This window comes from Xiphophorus couchianus, chromosome 13 (assembly GCF_001444195.1).
Source record: "Xiphophorus couchianus chromosome 13, X_couchianus-1.0, whole genome shotgun sequence".
NCBI classification, from domain to species: Eukaryota; Metazoa; Chordata; class Actinopteri; order Cyprinodontiformes; family Poeciliidae; genus Xiphophorus; species Xiphophorus couchianus.
Genome location: NC_040240.1, coordinates 3379490 through 3406087, shown reverse-complemented (window position 1 = coordinate 3406087; position 26598 = coordinate 3379490). Strand labels below are relative to the sequence as shown.

At 41.2% G+C, this 26598-nt stretch overlaps 2 protein-coding genes across 4 annotated transcripts in view; one reads left to right on the top strand and one right to left on the bottom strand.

The window, feature by feature from the left end:
* The window catches only part of ctdp1 (CTD (carboxy-terminal domain, RNA polymerase II, polypeptide A) phosphatase, subunit 1), a 78488-nt gene extending 65047 nt beyond the window's left edge, over positions 1–13441 (bottom strand). Inside the window, exons 1-8 of one of the 2 annotated variants that reach the window (XM_028036361.1) lie at positions 12747–13441; positions 9869–9952; positions 8694–8787; positions 8376–8504; positions 8145–8295; positions 6574–6664; positions 5031–5197; positions 1360–2412 (exon numbers count right to left, since the gene is read on the bottom strand). In XM_028036361.1, the coding sequence (XP_027892162.1) occupies positions 1360–2412; positions 5031–5197; positions 6574–6664; positions 8145–8295; positions 8376–8504; positions 8694–8787; positions 9869–9952; positions 12747–13042 (2065 nt within the window). In that variant the 5' untranslated portion in view covers positions 13043–13441. The remainder of the gene's footprint in view (positions 1–1359; positions 2413–5030; positions 5198–6573; positions 6665–8144; positions 8296–8375; positions 8505–8693; positions 8788–9868; positions 9953–12746) is intronic. The other variant, XM_028036360.1, reaches the window with a different exon arrangement.
* A 1886-nt stretch (positions 13442–15327) lies between these two features.
* adck5 (aarF domain containing kinase 5) lies at positions 15328–26592 on the top strand. Of its 2 annotated transcripts, none has more exons than XM_028036364.1 (15): positions 15328–15455; positions 16473–16555; positions 16642–16791; positions 17345–17420; positions 19471–19656; positions 19737–19877; positions 19959–20072; positions 20147–20278; positions 20361–20444; positions 20524–20605; positions 20998–21076; positions 21154–21245; positions 21320–21572; positions 21699–21815; positions 25756–26592. In XM_028036364.1, the coding sequence occupies exons 1-15, from the start codon at positions 15432–15434 to the stop codon at positions 25856–25858; spliced, it is 1716 nt and encodes a 571-aa protein (XP_027892165.1). In that variant the 5' UTR covers positions 15328–15431; the 3' UTR covers positions 25859–26592. The 2 variants fall into 2 exon arrangements, with proteins under 2 accessions (XP_027892165.1, XP_027892164.1); XM_028036363.1 differs by having other exon boundaries at positions 19466–19666.
* The last annotated feature ends 6 nt before the right edge of the window (positions 26593–26598 follow it).

The window sequence follows — 26598 nt, the reverse complement described above, 5'->3', positions numbered from 1 at the left end:
CTCCACAAACACGGTATTTTCCCAAAGCTAATGGTAAAGTGCTAAACAACAGTATTTAGCTACAACACGACAAAAACATGTTATGTTTTTAGCTTAAGCTAATGCTAAGCCACTGCATGTGGTTTTTTGTTAAAGCGGCACGCCAATGTGGTAATTAGCGAAAGCTAATGGTAAAGTGCTCCACAACACTGCATATAGATAAAGCTAATGCGCTACACAACATGATATTAGCTAAAGCTAAATCACTATACCAACATTGCATTTAGCTAAAGCCAATGATAAAGTACAACATGAAAATGGTATTTAGCTACATCTAATGCGCTTCACTGAAATGATATTTAGCTAAAACTAATTCTAAAGCGCTACACCAAAATGGTATTTAGATAATGTCACAGCACTACACTGACATGGAATCTAGCTAAAGCGCCAATTATATCTGCCCTTGAAAGACCACAAGCACTAATTTAATTGACATAATTTATATGCGTTTTATTTTGTACATTCTTTATTTTGTTTTTGTATGTTTCTTATTTGAAGTAAAGTTATTGGGGGGACAAAAGAGAAAGTTAGGAGAGGAAACAGAACTGCTGTGTAAACAGTCATCACCTACTTCAAAATAAAAACATGGGTGTAAACGTCTACTTGAAGAACAGCTGATAAACCAAAACTTCAACACAGACAACGAATTTAATTCAAGAGAAAGTTTACAAAACAGCCAAGTAAATTAACAGTTTAGAATAAAAATATAGGGGAAGCTACGTGCATTATTATTTTCAAAGTTAGCAAAAGCGCTAAGCAAAAAAATTAGCCCCCCATTAGCACATTGTTTGCCCGACAAAGTCTGTATATATTGAAGACTTTCTGTCAAATTCTTAGTAAGGCTGCGTAGTCACTGAGTTTGGGAAAAACAATGTACCTGCTCCACCTGGAGTCACACCTTGAACATGAAGGTGCAGACACCTTTAACTAGCATAACCTGCTCATCATGGGGTTGCCATCCATGATTGTGGCTCTGGATCCAAAGTGTTTCCACATAAATGAACAGACGTTACGTCTTTAGCTTGGTAAACACTACTGCCGCAGTGGATGCTGGTCATTGTCCGACTTTCTCAGGTATGAAATGCTAACGTAAGGTAAAAATCATGAGTTAAACCACTTTTAATCCATTTACTACAATATTAACCAGTAGATTTGGCTGTTGTTGGCTAAGTGACTAAAAAACTTCAATTTGGGGCAAAATAAATGCAACTTATTCCTTGACAACCAGAGCCAGTGAGCTTCATGAAAACATAAAAGAAAAGTGAATTTAACTGGACGACACACAACTGTGCTCCGTTTGTGTCATCCATGTCTACGTACCTGCCCTCGCTGCAACTAGATGTGTCGTCCGGTTGGGGTCCTGAGAGTTGAGGATCAGACTCTTGCCGATTTTGGCCCCCAGGGCTTTGGCGTGGTAGAACTCCCTTGTCCTCTCCATGGGGTAGTTAGTGGGGTAGAGCCCGCTGAACACAACCGTCGTGCCCTTCAGAGTCTTGCTCTTCAGCTCTGGAACGATCCTGCGGATGTCCGGCATCTCCGACGCCTCCTTCCTCAGGTAGGTCTCGTAACGGGCGAAGTACTCTGCGTGGATCCGTTCCAGCACCTCCTCCAGGTAGATGAGATGATCGTCCTGGTCGTTGTCGGTCTCTTCCTCTTCGTCTTCCATGCTCTGATCCAGCAGCTCCTCTCCCACAGTGACTCCGGACTGTTCGCTGTTCTGGGACTCGGTTTCCGGTTCTCTCCTCTCTAAGCAGCCGTTCCCCAGCTCGTGGTCGGGCAGGTCGACGCCCGGGTGTTCTGCCGAGTCCGAGCTGTTCTCGACTTCGCAAGAACCTTTGCTGTCCCCGTCCTTCGTCACGTCCTCATCAAAGGGCTCGTGTCCATCTCCTTCCTGTTCAGACTCCTTTGTTGCGCGAGTCCTACTTTGACTCCCGCCGTCTGGTGAGGCAGGCTTCCCTGTACCCGATTCACTGTCGCTGTCACTAGAAAGGTCAAAATCCAAGTTATTGAAGTCATGGCTCGGTGCTGAGGAGTTGGCACCTCCCTGTGCCTCTTCTGTCCTGTTACCACCATCCTCTTTAACATCTTTGTTATCCTCCACCTGAGTGTCCTTTGGTTTCTGCCCAGACTCTGTAACCTTTTGACCAGCGTCTGACCCTCGACTCCGTCCTGCCTCCTCCTGCTTCTCCTCCACACCCCCCTGTGTCCTTTCACCGGAAGCTCCTTCCTGAGAAGACTGAGGTAATGAAAGCTCTTCCTTTCCTGAAATGCCTGGCTCCTTTGACCGCTTCCTGAGGCCATTATTTTGCTCATCAGCACTAATCGCCTCCGCTTGTTCTGTGCTCTCTGTCGGCCGACTCGAAGGGCCTCCAGCTGGAAGACATGAAAATCCGATCACAAAAAAACAAACAAACAAGATGTGAGGGTGAAGTAAGACCTGCTGATGAACTTGGAGGAACGTGGAACCTCATTGTGTGACGGAAAGAAAATCAAACACGGTTTTTGACACTTTTTAGAAAATGCTCAGAAATGTGGCCTTTATAGAGGAGGCTCAATAGAAAGTCACTGTTGAAAGTAACATAAAAAGTCCCTGTTACAGTTTGAAGAATGCTGTGAGGTATGTCGCCACATACAGCGGAGCTGGTCCCAGCTGATAGGATGATATGTGAAGCTAAAACCTAGGAAAAAAAACTGTTAGAGGCTACAAAAGACTTGAGGCGGGTCTCATCTCAGCAGGATAACCACCCTAAACACACATCCAGAGCTGCAATAAATTTTTAATCAAAGCATGTTCCGTGTTTGAATGGTCCAATCAACCTTAACACATAAATCCGACTGTCAAAATGTTAAAATTGCTGTTCTCAGTTTGCAGCATTTCCTCCAGTAAGCTTGCTAAGAGTGGTGGTAAGGCTGCTGAGGCAGTACACCACCAATCCACCGATTATTTATGTTTAAAAAGTTAAAAGTTGACAGGAAATTTTAAAATATGCCAAGGTATTTATACGTTATTGGAAGATATTATTGACAACCAACTATGGGGTCTTAAAGAAGCAAACTCAAACAATTACGATTCAATCTGTTTTTTGGACGTCATTTAAATCCTCGGTGGATCTTAAAACAGGTAATTCTGATTAAAAAGTTCAATTAATTAAAAGAAATATTACCTAAAATGGAAAAGGGTGAGTAAGTATTTGCATCATTAATACTTAATACACTTATGATACAAAATTAAAATTTCAAATATTTACTGTGTTAAGTTTTTTTTTTTCTGCATTTTGATTTGCTGGCTGTAACTGGCTCTGATTGGATGAAAAAGACATGTTTGTGATTGGCTGGTGGTGTGGCTCATTGACATACACGTTTTCAAGCTGCAAGCACAGAGACAGTTAAGTGTGTTTGAGATGTAAACACACACGACAAACATTATTCTTTGTTCACAAAGACATATGCGCTCACATCAGTCTTTTAGAGGTTTGTGTTCAGCGCACTGTGATGTTTTATACTTGACATATAAGTTAGTTCTTTGGAGGGACGATATAAACGCTGGTACAGGTGAGCCTGCACTGCAAGATCACCTTCCAAATGATTTTTAATAAAAGGTGGCGCAATCACACCTGATAGCAAACAGTCCTGTGTTTGCCATCACTTTTAATGGTGTGTAAGAAAAACATATTAATATGATATTAAAAAAACAAAGTTTAGCCTGGCAGGGGTTGCAAGTAAAGCCTGGTGGCCCGCCAGGCTTATGTTACGCTGCGGAAACCTGCAGATGCTCTCTATCCAACCCAGGGGTCTCAAACTCCAGGCCTCGAGGGCCGCAGTCCTGCAGTTTTTAGATGTGCCACAGGTACAAACCACTGGAATGAAATGGCTTAATGACCTCCTCCTTGTGTAGATCAGTTTTCCAGAGCCTTAATGACCTAATTATTCTGTTCAGGTGTGGTGCAGCAGAGGCACATCTAAATGTTGCAGGACTGCGTCCCTCGAGGACTGGAGTTTGAGACCCCTGATCCAACCTAAGAAAAGAAATAGGAAAGACATTCAGTCTCTAGATGTGGAAAGCTGGTAGGAAAATATCCAGAAAGACTTGCAGCTTTACCTGTAGCGAAAGGTGGTTCAGCAACGTGCTGACTCAGGGAAGCTCAAAACTTCCGATTTTGGAAAAACCATTTATCATTTTCCTCCCACTTTACAAGTATGCACTGCTTTGTGTTCATCCATCATAAAAATCCTATTGAACTATATTATGGTTATAACAAGAGAAAACATGAAGGTACGGGAGTATGAATCCATCGGTAGCTGAATGTCTTGCGATAACGGAACCCCGACAGTCTGACCGCAGACCTATTAGGAAACTTGTCTCCAAGTAGATCAATCAGCTTCCTAGTTGCCCAAAGTTGCCTGAAGGTCTCCTCTAATACGCTCCGCAAAGAGAACTGCTTAGGTTTCAGCACAGTGAGTGCAGCTCTGCCTTTGCCCCATGTTGGCAAACACTTCTTGGAGGAGAACACTCCTGCAAGGCAAATCCGATTCCTCTGGGAACGCTGAGTCACTCCGCAGCCAGCGACTCTGTTTGAGCGTGAAATATGTGAGGAGATAACATGTCAACAAGGCAGACTAGGAAAAAAAAAAAAGAATACATAAATAAAAGTTGCCTTGTTCAAAGTAAGTATACTGTATCTTTTGAATCCACTGGGCTGAATGGACAAGAAATGGAGGCGTAGTAATCGGAGGAGACAGGGCACGCTACAGCAGTTTGGGGTTTGTACCGGCTCTAAGAACACGAAAGCAGTAAATTAAACCATGGCCAACTGCTTGCATGAACGGGGGGCAGAGTTTCTGTCCAATACAATCTCTACAATTACTTTTTATAGTCAACCAGAGAAAGGCAATAAATCCACCAAGTCTAACCAGGCAAGGTCTAACAATATCATTTCAAGGTGTAGTTTTTAAGTGTTTCAGAAAAGAAAAAGAAAAAAACCTTCTTGTACCTTTCTTGGCCATCTGAGCTTCCCGTGATCCCGGCGGAGCGTTGATGTCTCCGATGCCCTGGAAGTAGATGTACTTCTTCACAGTGATGAGGTTCGGTGCAAACTTCCAGACGTCTTCCCGGTCGTCGATGATGCAGACCATGGAGTCGCCGCAGGGGAACAGGTTCCTATAGAAGGGGGAAAAATATATATATACTGTATATATATACATGTTTTATGAAATACAAAGTAAACATCTGCTGCTGTTGAAATCAGATATTTAAATATGCTTGTTTTCATGTTTGACACTAAATCGGACTGAAGCATTCTTGTTTCAGCTCAGTTAGAATTTTTACAATTATTTCTGTTTGCTAAGCAACAGAATAATGAGATTTATTTTAATAACTTTTACTCCATTCGACCTACATTTAATATTTCTTAGAAACTAATAACACTTCAGTTAAAGACACACCTGTGGATGTATTTTAAGACCTCACTCAGGAAACAATGGTGTACATTTTTACGGACGTGTGTAGTCTAAAGGTGCACCGATTGCAGTTTTTTTTCCAGGTGTGGTCGGAGCAAGATTTTGCTCCAATCACCAATCTTTAAAAAGTCTGACCTGCTGATTCCAATTTTGGCCAGTAATGATTTTTTCTTGTCTGAGAAGTTGCTAAATATGGTGACGAAGTCTTTAAGTTGTCAAGCTTAACCGTAGTTATCCACGCACATGAACACAGTAGTTGATTGTCAGGTCTATGTGGAAGTAGATTGGGTTGGTTTCGTATGAAAGTATTGGCCGATTGCCCTGAAAGTATTGGCCGATTGCCCCAAAATTGAGGAAATCAGGGTGGATTTATTGGTGCACTCTGAGTGTAGTCCGATGATACCTAAATTGAAGCATTTGGCCACAACGACCAACATAAAAGGAAAGCTCACTAGGCTGAAAACACTATTCAAAGGTGATTTTTGCGGCAGGAGAAACTGGTGCACTTCACGCATCATGAGGAAAGAAAATGATGTGTAGATATTAAAGAAACATCTCAAGTCAGCAGCCAGGAAGTCTTCCAAACGGACAATGCCTTTGTCTGTAGGGTCATATTAGTGATAAAGTGGCTTAAGGACAAGAACGTCAATGTTTTACAGAGGCATGATCACAGTCAGACAGGAAATCTGTGGGCGGAGTTAGAGGAAAACAAACCTGACTCAGTTCTGTCAGGAGGAACGGTCACAATTCCAGCAAACTACGGTGAGATGTTTGTTGATGCATAGCTAAAGACTTTGGCACGTGTCATACATTTTAAGACAGTTCTACCAAACGAGGAAGAAAAGTACGCGCCTAAACTTAAAGAACAGCATTTAACAATCAAACCTAATGTTGGTAATCCTCCTAAAACAAGAAAATTTAGTCTGATTTCATGCCCAACAGAGGGAAAAGCAAGGGAAATTGATGTCTATACAGTTGATGTAAATATCTCATTTAAACTGTATCTGCTTTTTAAACAACAGCTCAGAAACATCATCATGTGTGCTGACGCGTAAACAGACAGAGTGCATCTCTCACCTAAGATTCCCCGTCTTGGAAAACGGATCTATGCATTCGTCTCTAGAAAGGATTCTGTGAGAGAAAAGTTTCTTTTCGGGATCCAAGAAGCCTAGAGAGGAAGAAGAACAGATGTTTGATTTCTGTTCGGTCTGAATTATATTATCCATTTGTAGGTTCTCACAGAGTAGATTAGTATCAGCAGAAACTTCATTTTGAATGCAATCTAACGTTTGCTGGGTTTCTGAAACGAAATATGCTGCACTTTATGAAAAATAAAATAAAAACTCCACAACTGCTGCTGATAATAACTGCTTTGAAACAAGCTGAACTCTCTGCAATGAGGTCAGCAGCGGAATCCAATTCAACCTGCATTAAACATTCATCGCGGAGGCAGAAACAAGCACTGGGCCGGGGCGGCTCTTATTATTTATACCACAACGAAAGACAGCAGCATGAATACCAAAAGGATGCTGCATAAAAGCTCCATCTAAAACCTGATATACAGCAGCGCAATGTTTATACTAAGAAGAAAAACATCCAAAAAAAAATAAAAAATAAAAATCTGCTGGAAATCAGTTGTAGAAACTTTGCCCTCCCCAGAAAAAAGCAAAGCTGAGCTGGACTCTAGAGCGTGAGCAGACACCGCCCTCTGGTGGACACTATCAGGAAGTGCAAACTGACCTGATTGCATCTCGAAAATTAGTTTTTTTTCCTTCAATATTTTTTTTACGTGAACGTCTAAAAAAAATATACAGTGTGCACTTGTATTAAACCCCCTTTATTCTGAGACCCCTAAATAAAATCCAGTGCAAGTCACCTCAAAAATGCAGTGACTGCGATTCCTCTATACTGTATAGCTGGTTTGTTTTGCTATTTTTCTGCCTCACTTGTGATTTGCTGTTATCTATCCAAGCAAAAGAGAATTTGCAAGAAATACTCTGGACCACAAATACCAGTTTGTGATTGGCTGGTGGTGTTGTACATTTATATCAACTTTATAAAGTTGTAAGTGCAGGCACAGATCAAAACGCGTGCCAGTATGTGCATTGAGTACTCGGTACTCAAACTCGTTCTTTGTCCACAATGGCATGCGCGCTCACATCATACGCGCGTTGAACACAACCTCTGAAAGCGTGACTGTGGCTCAAACTTTATCATTGCGCTTTTATGGGTTTGTGTTAAGTGTGCACGAGCCAAGCAAGTGGTGAGGCTTTTAAACTTGACGTGTTCGTTATCCAAACATAGACCTAGACTTACAATACAAATGCCGGTAGAGGTAAACCTCCTCTGCAAGATCACCGTCCTAATAAACCATTTTCAGTTCATTGCATTAAAGACGTAGTTTTACTATCACTGTTACTGGTGTATAAAAACAATATTTGAAGTAAATAAGCAAACGATGTTTAGCCTGGCAGAGGGGCAAGTTAAGCCTGGCAGCCCGCCAGGCTTATGATACACTACGGGAAACCCCGTACACTGAATTCTGCAACGTGATAAAACATGGAAAAGTTCCCGGAGTGTGGAAACTATTGCAAGGTACAGCAGATGCTATAGTTTTAGTTGTGAGAAAATGACAATGAGTCCATTACCAGCGATGGTGTGTGCATATAAACGGCTCCCGAATGTGAAGACGTGCAGCTCGTAGAGTTTGGCGATTTTCTCCAGGAATTCCTTGCAGTGCGGCCGTAACCGCGTGTGGAGCATGGGCTCCCCCCGACCGAGCTGGAAGTGGAAGATCCCCTGAAGGAAACATTTTCTTTTTTAAATGGTCGTCACGAGATTTAGCAGTGAAACAGTGGGGCGGTAGGTGGGAGCGGTACCTTGTTGGACATGCGCTGGCAGTGCTGCTCAGTGGTGTGGATCAGCGTCTGGTCCAGGTCCACCATGAGGACCAGCTTTTTGTTACGGTGCAGTCTCTGCTGGTCTTCTCGGGCCAGCTGTTTAGCTTGCTGTTATGGGGAGAGAAACGACAAACTCTCATAGCAGTTTCCTTCACGTTTTTCTTCTGGTTTATTCAGTGAACTTCTTCATCTGGTGCAACTAGGACCTCAAACAGTCCGCTTGTGACAAACAGAAACACAGTGAAACTTTACAGTAGAGCGGTTGTTCATTCAAGGTATCGTCGTCATATGACTCACCTCCGAGCTGACCATCAGTTCAGGGACACTGTGCACCATGGAGACTGTTGCTGTGGAGATGGGACTTTGCTGGTTCCCATTAGTTCCCTGCAGCCTGAAAGGGAAATAATAGGAGTGGGAGTTCTGCATTTGTGCATTTCTAATGTCCTTGAACAAACTGTGACTGGATGGATACATCATCAACAGTTGCTATTCCAAGAACTCATCTCGTGCAGCGGTTCACTTGTGGCTGTTTGTAGCTACTTGTTACTTTATTGTTTTGTCCTGCAAGAACATAAAACATCTAAAACCTCAAAGTTGATAGTCATGCAGCAGAGTGGATGACTCATGAGCAAACGTGAGCAGCTAAAACATCCAACACGGTCGCCAGGGAAAGACTATTTTTGAACTAATATTGAAAATATTTTTCCCAGATTAATATTTTTGGTGTCCAATTATACATAATAGATACCATAAAAATCATATTTGCTGACAAGTTATTGATTTTTCATGATGGCCACCATGGTTGTCATGGTTTTGCGTTAAAATCGCCAACTGTGGACGTGTTTGGTGTCAAATCAAGGCCGACATATTTTTTGAGCCATAAAACCCACATATATTTTCTTGATCTTGTGCTTCCTTTTTCTGGTGGACATTTTTCAAAATAGCCACCACAGCTATAATGAAGAACATTTGTTCGCACTAACATAGCCAGTAGTTATTGCCAGTGGTGGACACAGCTAGCCAAAAAGTTATTTCCACTAACTACTAATTTGCTAAAGAATCTTAGCCCTGCTAACAGTAAACGCAAAGAAATTAGCAGATGTTTTAAGCTACACATAAAAGAAATGATTGAAAGCTAGTGTTAAACCACAAAAAAAAAAAAAAAAAATAGCAGAAGCTAACGCTGAACTGCTACACATGTAATAATCAGCGGAAGCTAATGCTAAACCACTAAGCACATAAAAATAATTACGACTTGATGATGAGTATAAGTTTTTTAATTTTACAGTAATATGCTGCAATACAGGTTATTTCAGGACAACTAACTCTACTGTGATGTCTGATGTCACTTCGTGGCATTATGTGATACAATCCACTCCGAAGCCTAAGGAGCTAGCCGAGTGCCATCTGAAATGCTACGCTGCTGTAGAATCAGCAACCAGTTTCTTCTTAGACAAAGATAAGAACCTTACTGAGTCAGATCCTGGCCGCATTCGGCGCACAGACCCTTCATCACTATTGGATGGCTGCATTCTTCGATTCTGACGATGACGCCCCTAGACACAGGAAAAAACAAATGTGTGAAATTTGTTAAATCTAGATTAAAACAGTTACATTTTTGTTGCATAAACACTGGAAAGCTCTGGGTATTTCCTTTCGTCTGAATGCTGACGATCACTGGCTTTATTTGCCAATTAAACATTTGAATATTTATTTCATCAGACCAATCCTAAACTGTTAAGACTCAGATGGCTCAAAATATTTGGAAAGGGTGTACTTACATTTTTTTGGGGGGGGGGGGAATTTGACGTTATCAACTTTGTTTCAAAAACAGAAGTCTTTGTGTTTCACTTAAGTTTGTGTGAAAAACGGACTAATAGGAGCCCCAAACTGAGCTTTGCTGCATAGTGTAAAATAAAGAAAAAGGAATCTCATCATCCACAACAAACTGACTGCAACACAAAATAATGGAAAAGGTGCAAAGTCCAGACCTCAATCTGACTCAAACTCTGTACTGGTAGTTAAACAGAGCTTTGCATCAGCAAAGGTCTGCGAACCTCGATGAACCCAAACAACCTCGTAAAGACGAATGAGGCCACATTCCTGCACAACAATGGAAGAGACTGATAAAGAAAAACCCTGCTGTTGAAGGTGGCTCTCCACCGTGGGTGTACTTACTTTGTCCACACCGGACTTTTGCATTTTCACTTCATCTTTGTTAATGACTAACAAAGATGTGTCAAATCTGCTGTGTGCTTTCGTACGGCTCCTGTTTGTTTTAAAGAAACGTGAATTCTATAGTATTATGTACATAATATACAGCTAATTTTTCAAAATGCATCAAATTCATACATTATTTTAGTTTTTAAGCAATAGGCTATTTTTGCATATTGTGGACTTCTAAAATACAGATTAAGTTACAATATCTTCAAAAAGTGTATTTATTTCAGTTTTTTATGCAAGAAAACATGGAACTCACATATTTTAATTAAATATATTGCTAAATTTTATTACAATTTAGCTTCTCAGAAGGTTTGAATATTACATAAGGCCTTACAAGCTTTGTTTCCATTACAAATGTGCACAAGACTTGGTCAATATTCCTCTAATGTCCCAACAAAATGCAATTTTGCAATATTTGTGTTTCCATTAAATAGGAAATGCAATTAAAATCACAGGTGACCAAATCTGTTCATGTGGCAAGTCATTAAAAGACACGCTGCGTCATCATCCTCCTACCACTTCCTGTCGTCATCTTCGTCTTTTCCACCAGTAGTAAAATCCGGTGGATTATCACTCGTGTGAAGTGTTTCCATTGCAGTTTTACGAAGTGCGATACAGTGGAGTTACTGTCCTTCAACTCAAACTGAGCTATCAGGCGTCCCAAATACTAGAAACTTTTGGTCCAAAGTATCCAAAACTGTTTAAGAAAGCTGGACATGGAGAGGGATTTCAATGCTCCAACTTCACTTATAATGGATAAGTTGATTCATGAGACTATCATACAGCAACAGTCTTCAGTCAGAGGTTTCCTCAAATTAGTTGGAAGACTGACTGCTACTGCGCATCCTTCCAGGTAATCATCATCCTCACTAAACATCGTCACTCTTTGATGACAAATGATCTGAGTTATCACAACATGTAATTTACCTTAGGAATACTTTATTTATTTATTTATTTTCGTACCCCGCCAGGGGGTCTTTTTGTGGGCTCTAGTGTCCCTTATTTTTTGAAAGTAGGCTGACATGCAGGAAGACATGCAGCAAATGTCGCCAGGTCCGGGAGTCGAACCCGCGACGGCCAAGTCGAGGACTCAAGGCCTCCAAACATGGGTCGCGCTATCCCCTACGCCACGCCCACCTTTGGAATACTTAACAGCATTTTGTTTTATTTAATTGAATAATATCACTAAAGTATCATTAACGTTTTCAAATGGCTTGGAGAATTGAAGAAATTTTGCAAGGTAGAGTGGGGAGAAGTATTTACAACTCAAAATGTGAGATACTGACACATGTAGTCAACAGTTTGTAAATTACTTATTATGAATTACCTTATTTACTTGACACAACCTTAAATTTTAACATGAATGTGTATACTTTCACTAAAGTAAAACTTTGAGGGGTGTACTTCTTGATCCTCCTCATGTAAAGGAGTGACAAGCATTACTACTGCTATTTATTTCCAAACATTTTTTTTTTTTTTCCAAACCTCAATAATGGAAGCTCTTCCCGTAATAATTTTCCAGAGGTATTTTAGGCAGACGGTGTTAAATTCTGAATAATTTTGTAACATAAAAAAACGGCGGGAAACGTCCGGTCTGAGCCCAGTTAGACTTAAGCTTGCCTTCCACCTGTCAACCTCCTCAGCTCCTACACGCTCCCCGGTTGTCAGGTCAAGCCACAACAAAGCGAGACAGCGCTACATCTGGTTTGCTTTTCAAAATAAAAGCGAACACTTATATTCTAGTAGAATTAATTTACTAATAAATAATAAATATAAGCAATGTAAGCAAACGACAGTGTAAACGCAGTCGTTTGCTTACTTGTGTATATTCTATTTAAACTGCATATAATAGTTATAATTATAATAGTTAAAATGTCTACTAAGGCTTTGTGACATTTCACTCAAATATATTGCTTTTACTATGAAGGTTTTAGTTAAAAGGCTTTTCATTTGTGCCACCTTGACAGTGAAAGATGGGCTAAAATCAAGTTAGCATTGTTAGCTTCTAAGCTAACAACCGTGTTTAACAGGGTGTTGTCGGGAGATGCAGCTGACATACTGCCCGTAGCCTTTCCGTGCAGGTCAACTAACATGAGCTAAAATTAGCAGGTAGAGTCAGTAACTCACCCGGGAGGAATTATTTGTCCTGGCTGACAGCAGAGCTCCTTCACCACTCCAGCACGGTCCGATTTCACCTTCTTCTCTGGCAGCCTAGCAGCACCCTCCGTCTCCTTATCCTGAGCTATGAGAGCACATAAGGCAAGAACCGAATCCACGTTCACGAGAGACCCTGGCTTGACCTTCCACTCCAGGAGCCGGAGCGGAAGAGCTCCGCTTGGCCAGCGCATGTCAGCCACCTGCACCGTGGGGCCCTCCGCTGCACCACCGCCGCCGCCGCTAGGATCTGCTGGAGGATCCTCCATCTGTCCCACTCCGCTCCAAAAACACCGCTTGTTTTCACCAGCGCTCCGCCTACAACGTATCTAAACTCCCCACAGTGCCAAGTGGCTCATTAAAACATGCAGACTGCCGCTCTCGAAGACAGCTAAAAACAAATGTGCAGGCGATTATAAACCCCTAAAAGTGTACACGATGAAGCTCCGTTCGCTCTTCCCGCTCGTAAACAGGAAAGCGCAACGCTGCAGCGACACTGGTCGCAGAACTTCCGGTAGATAGGCGGCATAAACAAGACACTAACTTCAAAATAAAAGCACATATGAATGCTTGTATTATTGGTTTCGTTTAAACTATCTTTCATAAACCACTCCTCTGATCAGTATGTAACTCTAAATACTGTTATTGACAAAGGAATCCTAAATTAATAAATGTATACAAACAGTTTTACCGGGTTTTTAATGTTTGTTTGTTTTGTTTTTTCATTTGGAAGCTACATAAATATCTTTGCGATCTTTAAATTCTCTCATTTACACCACCATGGGGTCTGTTGCTCAATAGATTTGCTTTGCTGTCTTAGGCTTAGTTCAATACAAATAATGTGCAAATTACCTGTCATGATGAGGTTCGAGCGGATTACTGATATACTGTAATTATTATTATTGAAGGGAATGATAACCTTCAGTAAATTTGATTTTGCGAAGAAAAGGAAAGGGAGGCATAAACCTTAAGTAATCGCAGTGTCGGGACAAGGGCACATGCCCTCACACACCTCCGTTTAATGACGCTTTATTGTGAAATCTCCCACCAAAGAGTTGACTTTCAAGATAGTTCCCTGTCTGAATCGCGTCACATCCTAGCTGAGCGTGTTCTGGTTTCAAGACAACATCAAACTTTGGGCTGTAATTACTTACTGTGGCGTTCATTACTAAAAACACAATGGAAATTATTTTATTTACATAGTCAAAACAAATGTTACCTGAAGGCACTTTAGGAGGAAAAAATTCACAATTTGTTTCCAGGTGTACAGAAACAGAATAAAATAGATAACATAATATTAATATTAAATATTATTAAATATTAGTGAATTGAATTCAGTTGAATTGAATGTACAATGGTCATCCCAAATAGAAAGAATGTATTGGTGGATAGGTGGAGTTACTGTTGTTCTCATGATGTTTTCTGAGCCATACAGAGATAAAAGGTGAACGCCATACATTGTCACTGTTCTATCAAATGAATCACCTACTCTTAGTATTGGTTTCATAAGGTTTATATCGAAAAAAATGATTTGGAAAACGGTTCAATTTTCCTAAATTTGCTATTTTATAATTTATTTGTATGTTGCTGTTTTTTTTAATTCATTTAAATCATTAAAACACCAGAATTTGTACAAAATCTTACATTTTAGTCTGTCTGATGGCATCATTTTAAAATGATCAATCAAATGTTCTGATCAGCTACTGAGTACTTACGTAACCTTTTTATGAAACATTATTTTACTCCCACTTGAGTAATGTCTTGGACGCCTTCTTTTTACATGAGTAAAAAATAAGTTAAAGCAGTGAATATAACATTATCCTACGATATCCACCTCTCCATTTAAGATAACTGGAACGTTCATTTTAGATTGCAAGAATGCTATTAAAGATGTCTCAAATGTAAATTTTTACTCAGAAGAATCGATTTATAAGAGATCTGGAACACATGTCCTGTTATTAAATGTTAACATGGCTTTCCATACAGTTGGATTTAACAGCTTGACTTTCAAGTTTTGACGGAACATTTTTTTTCCTTCAAAAAACGTACTTTATTTCGATTATTATTTATTTACAAATGTGCAAAAGTACACTCAAATACATATAATAAAGGATCAGTTACAACAGCGAAAAGGAAATATAAAATATAGCAAAGGGATCCGCTTATGAGATAAAGCTACGTTTTTTTAATAAGAGCTACTGTTTTTACAATTTATATTTCAATTAATATTATTCAGTTAATATTCAGTTATTCAGTTTATATTCAGTTAATATTTCAATTAAGTTTTCAACAAAGGCAACTTGTCTTTAAGTCGGTTTCTTCACAGTCGTTACGTGCGTTAACGGAACTGCCTACTTGGAATCCTAGAGAGCTTGGACGGGGTTATCTAGCGCGAGCGTCTTCGGATGGCGGAAATACGTCAGCGACACCTGAAACCTAGAGTCTCACAGGAGAGAAGCTTGACGCTGCCTGACGTCCCTCGAGCAGTTTTCTGTAGTAAACGGAGACGGAAGTAGACAAACGAGCTTCATCTTGGACTCACGCAGAGGCTACTCTTTGAGTGACCAGTATGCTAGTAGCCAAATGAGGTGCTGCGGGCTGGCTGGAGGGCAAACCTGTGGCCGCTACTCGTCTCTACTGTAATCACTGTGGGGAACCATGACAGGGGAGACGTCGAGAGTGGTAATTAAAGCATTTGTTTTAGCACATTCGCACAGTCCGATAGGGTTATTTCCTGATCTCAGCTAGTTGACTAACAGCTAATCATTACTCACCGTCATGTTTTTCTCTTATGACAACTTTTTCATTCAAATCACTGGAGAATATTAATGCGGCAAAGTTTTTTCATATGCAAAAATTCGAGTGGTTTTCTAGTCTTCCCCGTCAGTTTGGCAGATGGCCGAAGCAGCAGAAGGGTTTCATAGTTAACTCCTGACTTGTCCTCTGGGTGTTGGTCGCGATCCTCCTCCGGAATCGCCCTCCTTGCTGTCTAAAGTTGGAGAAGGAACCCAGTTGCATTAATGTCCGTGCTCAGGTCATTGACATCCCCGTTATCTGGGTATCAATTTGTCAGCGGTAGAGACATTTTGTCCCTCACATGCAGACAGCGAACAAAAACAACAGTTCTGGCCTTGGTAGGCGTCTCCCCCCTTGCATCCTTCCCAGCATGCAAACACACGCGGCCGGTGTGGGAGGCTGGATCCTTCTCAGGGTCCACAGTTCACTTTCAGTTGCCAGCCATCAATCAATCACACACACACACACACACACCTGGTTAATAACCAGATAATATGCATGTTATAAAGACCCCGCCCCCTTTTTAGTTGTATGTAGGGTTGGTAATATGGCTTAAAAATAAAATCTCAGACAGATCTGACTTCCAATTTTTTTCTCTCTTTTCTAAAAAATAATTTCAAAAAAGTGACAGTAAATATTTTTTTCTAAAAGTGGCTTTTATTCCAGTCATCTCTTCTGTGAGTTGCACAACAGACAGGGTAGAGAGTGTTCTTTAATTCCGAGAATGAGGTTATAATGTTAGCGGAATAAAGACCAGATGCATCCAAATGTGTGTGTGTGAGGGGAGGGGAATCCACATTTTCCAAAAATTAAATCTTCAAAACCAAAAATTCAATCAATTGATCACAACAATTTATCAACCAACCCTAGTTATACAATGAAAATTCTTTGTTTTTACTGTAGCTTAGATTATGCAATCATCATCTGGCTCTCCTGCGAAGACGTCCACATAATGCCCGAACAACCAGATCCCTCAGCGTCGTCAGGTACTGCTTCAAGTCCTACTTATGCAATCTGGACGGTCGTCCATGACGGATATCCTTCTCCTTGATTAAGTATGCTCCGTTTCCAGGCCGGGGAAGCGAAGGGGGCTGCTTTGGAAGACCCTTCTCGGTCTCTCTGTGGGTTTTCCCCTGGCAGTAGGCGTGAAGTACGCCGCTGCAGAGCCGAGGCAGAGAAGGAGGATGAGGATTGTGGTCGAGGGATTTGGTCGTTTCTGCAGGTTTGTTGCTTGCGTGCGTGCATGCAGGGTTTCCTGCTCGGTCTTAAAAAGTACAGAATATGTTTTGTTACTATTTTCCAGGTCTGATTTAGCGCGGAACAATCTCCACGTTTCTGAACTTTAGTTTATTTGTATATCACGTTTCAGCAACGAGGCAGTTCAAAGTGCTTTACAACACAAAAACCTAATTATGAAACAAGCAATAAACGTTACATTTTGTAAAATGGCATCATCAAAATCATCAAGTGGATATACATCAAATATGATTATCTACTAACCAAAGGCAATTCTAACCAGGTGGGTTTTTAGCTTTGATTCAAGGGGGGGAAAAGCATCTTTGACCACATTCTGCTTAACATAATATTCAGCGGGCCCAAACAGGTATTAGAACCAGCAGCAGACTTATGGTGTAATAGTAGACGGTTAGGAAAATAAAATTACACTTGTGACCCAGCGAGGCAATCCAGACGCAGTTATCTCTATCTCTTTTTTTGTTTTGCTTTAATATTTCCATGTCCAAATTACAAGCGCCGTCTGATGCGTGTGCCTCCAGGTCTCTCTCTGTAGGGCTCTTCATCTCTATGGATTACTGGTGGACCACCAACGTGGCTCTGCGTGGGATGGACGAGGTAAGACCCGTGTGGAGATTATTGTTATTCAAATCTTTGGACTGTGGGATCTTGAGATCCTCCTTCGAAATCATGCGATATAGTATCTGATGATAGTAAAGCGTATTTATTTTATCACGTCCATAGAACCCTTAAGAGATTCTCACTACATTCAGTCATTCACCAACTCATGCACACAAACTCCTACCACCAACACGTCTTCCCTGCAACTTATGCTGTAAGCGTTTGAAAAGTAAACAAAAAAAACAGTTTTTATACATATTGCATCAGCTATTCATGTTGTTTTTACTATCAGTATAGCAATTTAAATGAAACGGCATCATTGGCAACAGTACGTAACTTGAGGCTTTCACGCCGGTCCTTTGTGATAGTGATGGCCACATAAGGCTTTTCAAACGTGCTCAAGTGTTTGTATTTGGTGACATCTAGTGGCCAGAAATGTGACGCACAGCTTCACTCTACAACCTGCCCCTCTCTGTTGAGCAGGCATCTTCAGCTTCGGCTTCACTACCATGTGACGATTCTGTCTGGTATCTACGTGAAGCATATTGCTGTCACGGAGGGAAATACATTTTCGAGCACTATCACGTTGTAACGTGATAATTATATTGAACATGTATAGATAGTTAGCATCTTATATTTATTGTGTAATTAAGAATTTTATAGACTTTTTTTCTATCGTTTTAGAAAGATAGAAAAATAAGGCATAAGACATTAGGGGAATACCTTAAACAAGTTTCCTCTCCACAAGTCTAACTAGTGATTCACTTCTACATAATCCATTGAATCAGGTACTGAACCATTGAAACATATCAAAGCTGCCTGTTTGACACAGGTTTCATTGTATCAAACCTTGACACAGCAATCCTGCTCCTGACCAGCAGTAATTGCAGTTATGACTCCAGTTCCAGCTAGCCTGGCCATAGCTTTCCTATGCAATTCCACTCAATTCTCCTCTCCCTCTCGCTCAGTCGGGGCTTTCTCCCTTTGAGTGAGATTTCTCCAGTAGAATTCCAAACGGGCCTATCAGCAAATGGTAGGAGAAGTAAGTTGTGAACGATGACGTTTATTTTCGGCAGTGTTTTAGAATTGTAGTCTGCGTGTAGTTTTAGCAATGGTAGAGGAGGAAGGGAACGAAGCCGTTCAGTCCATGTTGGCAACTCTTCCAAGTACTGAACTAATACATTATAATCAGTATAATATAATAAGTCATCTTGTTCGGCTCGGCACTTCTCTCTTCGCAGTGGAGGATGGTTGTTTACAGCATAGGAAATGTCCGGTAAACCTCATAGCGTCAAACTGGTGCATTGCATATATGTCAAGGACAAATGTTAGTTACTGAGTAAAGTTGAAAACTTCAATAGAGTCCACGCCTCCAGTAAGCAGGCTGTTCTCAATGGACAAGGGTCCAGACCCTCTGTATGAAGGTAAACATGGGGCTGGTTTTTACCAGGCTATGTGTTACCATGTATTTAGCTCCATCAATTTCACATAAAGTTTGATAGAAAGGGCCGTACCCACAGCACGATCCACCACCGCTATGTTTCACCATCAGGACGGTCTATTAGTTAGTCTTCCATCAAAACAGGAGAACTCTATTTTCTCATTGACTCCTGAAGACAACTGGTTGCATTTAATTTTAGATTTTTATTGTGGATGTTGATGGCGATGATGTGAGGTGGAAGCAATGAATCTGAAGAGGTCTCAGTTTAACATCTTGTCAGCAGAGATAATATTCCACATGTCACATGTCCAATACGTAGTACAATAAGTAGTTAGCCCTACTTGTCATTGGCAAGTAGGGCTAATCCACCTCATTTACTTCTGCCACCAATCTCTGTCTGTCCGTATTGTTAGAAAGCCAGGCAGAGAAACGTTGGAGTAAACTCTACCTTGTTTTGGTGTGTCGCAGATCCTAATGCATTGTAATATGATAATGTGAAATGGTTCAAGAGTCTTTATTCAGAGGCCAAGTGTCAATGACAGTTGAAGAGATGAAGAGGCACAAACAATCATGTGCGACTTCCGTCCTGCCCCCCTGCCAGAGCAGCCCATCCTACTTGTCCGAGATGTCAGCCTGCCACCAGAGGGCAGCAGACTACATGGTGGAAGGAGCCGTAAGGAACGGAGGGCTGTACATCAAACTGGGGCAAGGACTTTGTGCCTTCAACCACCTGCTGCCCCCCGAATACATCCGCACGCTGCAGGTCTTGGAGGACCAAGCCTTAAACCGCAGGTACAAGGAGGTGAGTTCTGGAGCACAAACAGGACACCCAGTTCTGCAGGAGAGGGGTTTAATGTGTACGTCTGGAACAGGTGGATGCTCTCTTCCTGGAGGACTTCAACAAAACCCCCGAGCAGCTTTTCAAGACCTTCAACTACGAGCCCATCGCAGCGGCCAGCTTGGCTCAGGTTCACAAGGCGGAGCTCTACGACGGGACTCCTGTGGCGGTGAAGGTGAGCTGCACGAACACTATGGGTCATCTGTCTGTAAGCTTTCTGACCCGACATCTTGCACTACCCGTTACCCTCCCGTAGGTGCAGTACATTGACCTCAGGGACAGGTTCGACGGGGATATCAGAACTTTGGAGATCCTGCTGGATATAATCAAATTCATGCACCCCAGCTTTGGATTCCGATGGGTCCTTAAGGTCTGGAGATGGTTGAATTTCTCTGAGATCTGCTGCTTATGTCTGCTGACCAGTTCTCACTTTGGTTTCTGCAGGACTTGAAGGCAACTCTGGCTCAGGAGCTGGACTTTGAGAACGAAGCTAGAAACTCAGAGAGGTGTGCCGAAGAGCTGAAGCATTTTCACTTTGTAGTTGTTCCCAAAGTCTTCTGGGAGCAAACCAGTAAAGTAAGCTTTTTAATCAAACACAAAGAAAATAAAACCCACCTTCATCACCGGTTTCATTTAATAAATTTTTTTTCTGGAATAGAGGGTGTTGACTGCTGAGTTTTGCAGCGGATGCAAAATCAACAATGTGAAAGAAATCAAGCAGCAAGGAATAAGTCTGAAAGATGTGAGCTGATCTCTCGATACTGATTGTAGGAGTTTTTGATGTCAATCGTAACTGAGATATTGACATGTTTGTGTTCCAGACTGCTGACAAGCTGATCCGAATATTTGCAGAGCAGATATTCTACACCGGCTTTATCCACGCTGACCCTCATCCTGGAAATGGTTGGTACATCCCGATTGTTGCTGATTGAACCGTTCATCACTTCTGACATAATGAAACCCACAACTGGGATTGTGGTACAGACAAGACGTGTCCAGACATAAATATTCGGAACAAACTCCTTCTTGGAGTGATTTAATTTCAGATATGTTTTGGAAAAAGGTTTCCAGCAGTCTGGAAACGTTTGGATTGGAGTTATTGTGTAGGTAGGAACGCTGGAACAAGTTGAGTCATCATTACTCTTAGAGTCAGGTTATCAGGGTGTTTTACAGGCTCAAATTCATAAAACTTATATCCATAAATTCAAAACCTAGTTTTGAAAAAAAAAAAAATCTTTGATGTCAAGAAAACCTAACTGAGGTAGCTGTCTGAGCGTTTGTTTTCCCTCTGGCAGTTCTGGTGAGGCAAGGTCCAGATAAGAAGGCTGAGCTGGTGCTGTTGGACCACGGCTTGTACGAGTTCCTCAGCGAAAAGTAAGGCCTGAATACTTCTGTTTCACTGATGCTTTCGATAAAGCGCATGTGGCTCCAACTGTGACCTCTGACCTCAGAGACAGAGAGGCTGTGTGTAAACTGTGGCGGGCTATTGTCCTGAGAGACAAGGAGGGGATGAAGACGCACTCCGATGCTCTGGGGGTCAAAGGTAACTAAAGATAAGGTTTTCAGTTCTTATGGTGCTTAAACTGAAGCTAGAAATTAACTTGAGAGTGTTTGTAGAGTACTTCCTGTTCTGCGAGATGCTGCTGCAGCGCCCCATCAACATGCGGACGCTAGCCCTATCCAACATCCTGAACCGGGAGGAGACGGCCTACATGCGACAAATGGCCGTCAACCGCTTCGAGAGCATCATGCAGGTGCTGAAGTCCATGCCCCGGCCCATGTTGTTGGTGTTCCGGAACATCAACACGGTCCGGAGCATCAACATCACTCTGGGGGCCCCGGTGGACCGCTACTTTGTCATGGCCAAAAGGTAAGAGTTAGGGGGTTGTACAAGTTCTTCTTCTTGGGATGGTGTGCTAGCTAAAAACACATGGCTTCATTTTAAGCTTACCTTTCAAAGATTCCCTTTGGGGCTTTTTTTTTCTTTACTTCTAAGCGCGGTGCGAGGCTGGGGGAAGATTCAGGCGGAGAAGACAGGAATCCTGCCCAGGTTACGGATCATCAGCTGGTGCAGGACAACATGGGAGAGCCTCAAGTTTCAAGTGGCTTTAAGGTGAGCATCTTTTTAGTCTCATCAAAAACAAGACTTGGGTCACTCATCCTTTAAAATCCCTTGTTGGGTGATTTTAATAATAATTAATAACTAGAAAATTCCTGAAGAGATTTAACTGGGAGCTGCCAAAGTGTGCGGGTCGGTTTGGACACAGAGTTCTGATGCTAAAAATTAGCATCAATGCTAAGCTAAGCTAAAAAAATTACAAAGTAACGTGGAGAATCATAAGAATGTTGACTAACACTGACTTGCAACATTCAGTACGTTAAAAGTAATGCATAAGCTAAAATTAGTCAAAATGCTAATGTTAGCATGAATGCTGTGAGTAGCATGTGGGAATCACTAGCATGTTGTCTTACATTCACTTCCTCCATTGAGTATAGTAAGCATAGCTAATGTATAAGAAATAGGTAAAATGCTTTTGTTAGGAAAAAGGATCATAGTTGGAGGAAGTGAAATGCTAATATTTGTGCTAATGCATTGCCTTTCTGTGCAAGGCAGCGCACTAACCTGAGAGGTAAAGATAATACAGGCTAATATTATTGCACTGCCTTTGGCAGTGCACTAACCTGAGAGGAATATTGAGGCTTTCATTTTTAAATTTTCAGTAAGCTTCATTTTAAATGGCAACACTAATCCCATGTATAACAGTGGTTGGGTTAAATCAGTTCTATAATGCCCAAAACATTCAGCCTCCTTCTGTAGTCAGTCAGAGTTCCTCCATCATTGTAGTTTTTTAACTGCCAACTCCTGCCTCCTCTGTAGAACACTCTAGTGTGCACACAAATTCATTAAATGGCGCTCTTTGCACTATAAATAATTCCAAATCATTTTCAGTCAATACGCATTTTCAATAAATATAAAATTCAATATAAATTACATCCATGAATAATCCAATAAATATGCACCATATCAATTAGTTGACATGAAATGTAAAAAACCTAATCTAAACAAGTGCTCAATAAATATTTAAGGCACCTTATTGTTCATCAAATGAGTTTACATAGTAATTTAGCAGCTACACAAACAAATAGTGACAATGAGCTAATGCTAAGTCACACACAGAAACATTCACCAATTCCGCAGTTTTATCTCAAACAAACGGGTTTTTTCACCTCCTTTTTGGCTCATAGTAGTTGGCTGCTATAGTTCAGCACATTATGTGAGCATCGTACAGATTTAAGGAAAATGATGAATGACACAACGCTTAACTAACCTGCAGCTCTGCTCCTCCCAACGTGTCCTAATCCTTCATACTTCCCCGCTCCAGCTAATATACCTCGCATTAGCTGGGTATATTAGCATCACAGCCTATCTGCTAGGCTGCGATTGGTACATGTGACCCTGATACTCAACAGCGATTGGGTGTGTAGAAGTCTCGCGAGATTCGAGATAAAGGGGACAGGGAGTGGAAAAACCGGACAATGAGGGAATGAAAGTTAAAATTTACATCCGGGTTACATATACTTCCAACGTCCGTCATAATTAATCATTTGCCTCGAATGATTAAGTGACGCAGTTGCAAAGGGTTAATAGTTTGAGTCATGCAGAACTTTTATTTTGAAATCTTCAGTAAGCTTCATATTAAATGGCCACACTAATTCAATGTGTATTCAATGTGCATGCTGTCCTTAGCATGTGGGGCATCACTACGATGTTGTCTGTACTTTACTTACTCCATTCAGTATACTAAACATGGCTAATAAGTAATAAAAATGGCTAATAGCTTATTTAAGGTAAAAGTCTAATGCACAGCAAGGCAGTTCCCTAACCTGAGAGAAAACAATAATGCAGGCTAATCTTATTGAACCGCCTATGGCGGTGCATTAACCTGAGGGGGATCTTGAGGCTTTTATTTTGAAATTTTCAGTAAGCTTCATATTAAATGGCCACACTAATCCAATGTGTAACAGTGCTTTGGATAAACCAGTCACATAAAGTCAAAAAGAGCAATTACATGATGTAAAACCTGTCAAAGCTTTAAAATTAAATTGAATTGAACATTAAAATGTTCAGTTCTACTGGTAACAATGACATCAGCAGTGATGGCATCACTCTTTGATGCATCAAATGAATCTCTCTTGAGTGTAGCACACAGTCTGTTTTTCAGACATGTTCCTGTTTCAGAGTTATAAGTTATAAGTTATGAATCTTCTCCTGGAGCATTGTTAAAATGATTTGAAGGCACAGAATCAGCCCAGTATTCACATTCTCAGGTGAGAGAGACTCACCTGGCATAAAGTTAATTTTTCACACCGAAGATAAATCAGTTTTATCAAAGTATGTCATGAATATGTATGCATGTACTCCATCTTAAGTCCAGAGCATAGTAGCCTTTTGTTGCTTTTGCCACCACTAGATGATATGCATATAAGATATAACATAAACAGCACCATTCAGAGATGCAATGAGTTTATAGCAGTTGTTCCACCATGTCTGTAGTTCTGACGTTCTGCAATCACTGTGGTTCTAAAGAGCAGCTCAGAGAGGCAGACAAAATTCTATGTCTATTTTGAGTCTAACTGACACTGTTTTGTGTCAGTTAGACTTTTGTTTTCAGTTAAATTTGGCTCGTTTTTTTTTTTCTCCGAAGAGTTTTTGCGGCGCTAGTGGCTCGTATTTTTTCGACAGTAGGCAGACAGGAAGGAGGGTGAGGGGGAAGGCATGCGGCAAAGGTCGTCGGGACCGGGAGTCGAACCCGCGACGTCCGCGTCGAGGACTAAGGGTTAGCACGTCTCCATATGTGGGACGTGCTAACCCCCTGCGCCACCACAGCACGCCCCAAATTTGGCTCGTTTTTTGATAGTTATGTCGCCACAGTTACTCAAAATGCCAACAAAAGTAATAGCTCCCCTCACGGAATTGAGCCTCACGTTTTGATATATATATTGTTATATTGTGAGGACGCACGCAGCGGTACGAGCCGCATTAACGGTAGTAGGAAGCGGCAGTTATTTTGAGGTGTAGAACAATAGGTGCCTGCCATAGCAATGCATAGGGAGAGCAGGTCAGTCACTGCTCTCCCTATGCATTGCTATGGCAGGCACCAATAATAATTTAAAAACCAATGAATAACAACACTGTCTGTCTACGGTCCAACACCCACCTGTGGTTGAGACATTTCAAAACAAAGAGAAAGCAAGCCCGATAATTAAAACTGTTTGTGTTGTTCCCAACATTTACAGTGGGGACACCTCTATGACGTCTGGTTTAGGTCATAGCCTTCAGAATTGCCTAGTCAAAGCCCAGACCTAAATTCATCTAACCATGGTGAATCTTCAGCAACAGTTGAAAGTTGCTGTTCACATGTGCACTCCATCCAACAGTGTGTTTGCACATCCTTATAAAGTTGTAAGTATATTATAGAAGTGTATAGTTGGCCTTTAATATGTTAATCTCACAGATCTTACATTTTGTGGCTTTAGGACCATTTAATCTCACATATCATGTATAAAAAAACTACATATATGGTATGTCAATTTTTTTTCTTTTCTGTCAGGCAAATGTTTGAGTCGTGCACAGACATCTTCATCACGTTCTGACTCCAGGCGGTTGATTTGACCATCATGGGCAAGGGCCAAATTAATGTCACTTGTCTGGATGACGTTCGTTTACGAGACTACGCGCAGTCCGTGCAAAAAAAAAAGAAAAAAAAGAAAAACTTTTAAGATAGGCACTTCAGGGATTAAGACTGTAGAGAGCCACAAGCAACATGAGAGAAAGAAAAAAAAAAAGCTGCTGCCAAGAACCGCAAATAAACCCCCGAAATTACAGTTTTTGCTATGCTCATTATAATGCCGCAAGGTCAACTAATCATCTCTTACTTTTATAGTGTGTTTTGTCCTAAATTTAATTCATGGTGGCATTAAAAGGGTCATAAAAACTATTAAATTTTATTTGCCTGTCCAGACTTAAGCGTTAGCCCTTTGTCTTCCTTCAGGTCTGAGATGGCCATTATGAGACTGACCCGCACCTGCCTGAGGCTGCTGGAGATCTTGGGGCTCGTTACTCTGGACGCCGAAGTCTACAGTTACCTGATGTAGTTGCTGACATCCAACAGCAGGAGGAGCCATTCCAAATACGAGCGAATACAGCTCACTGGGGGGACCCTCCCTTTCAGGGTCTCCTTAGCAACCAGGTTTTAAATCACTGCTGGACATGCTGCTGATTTTCAATTTTTAGCCAAATCACATTCAGCGTCAGGATGGGCGAGAATCTGAAGAAGCTCTGTGTAAAGAGTGAAGCACTGAGCCCAGCTCCAGGACGACTGAATACGACAGCCAATGAAAATGATCTCAGTGCATTTAAGGGTAATTTTAGTATTTGTTCATTTGTGTTTAGAGGAGCAGTACAGTGACATTTTTTTTAAAAGCTGTAAGTTGCAGTCTGAAAAAGTCTTTTACTTTTTGGGGTGATCTTTAAAATCTGATTTTAGCTGATAATTTTTTTTTCTTTTGTGGCTAAGTTGATAATAGTTGTGTGATTATTGTTAATAATAATCACACAACTAATCATCCAGATGCAACCTGGATGATTTTCATTTTCAGCTGATCACCAATCCCCCAAAATGAAGGAAATCTGGGCTGACTTACCGGTTCGCCTCTGGTCATCTAGTCAAACTCAATCTTTGCATTTTAAACCGATTTGTCTGTGAGCTGAAGAAGTGTGAAACTCTACCGATTAGAGAGCCAACAGATCTCTGAATGAAGGTTAAAGTAACAATCTACTAAATAGAATGGTTGCTTTTTTAACATGACAATAAAATGTTCTACCTCTCCATTGT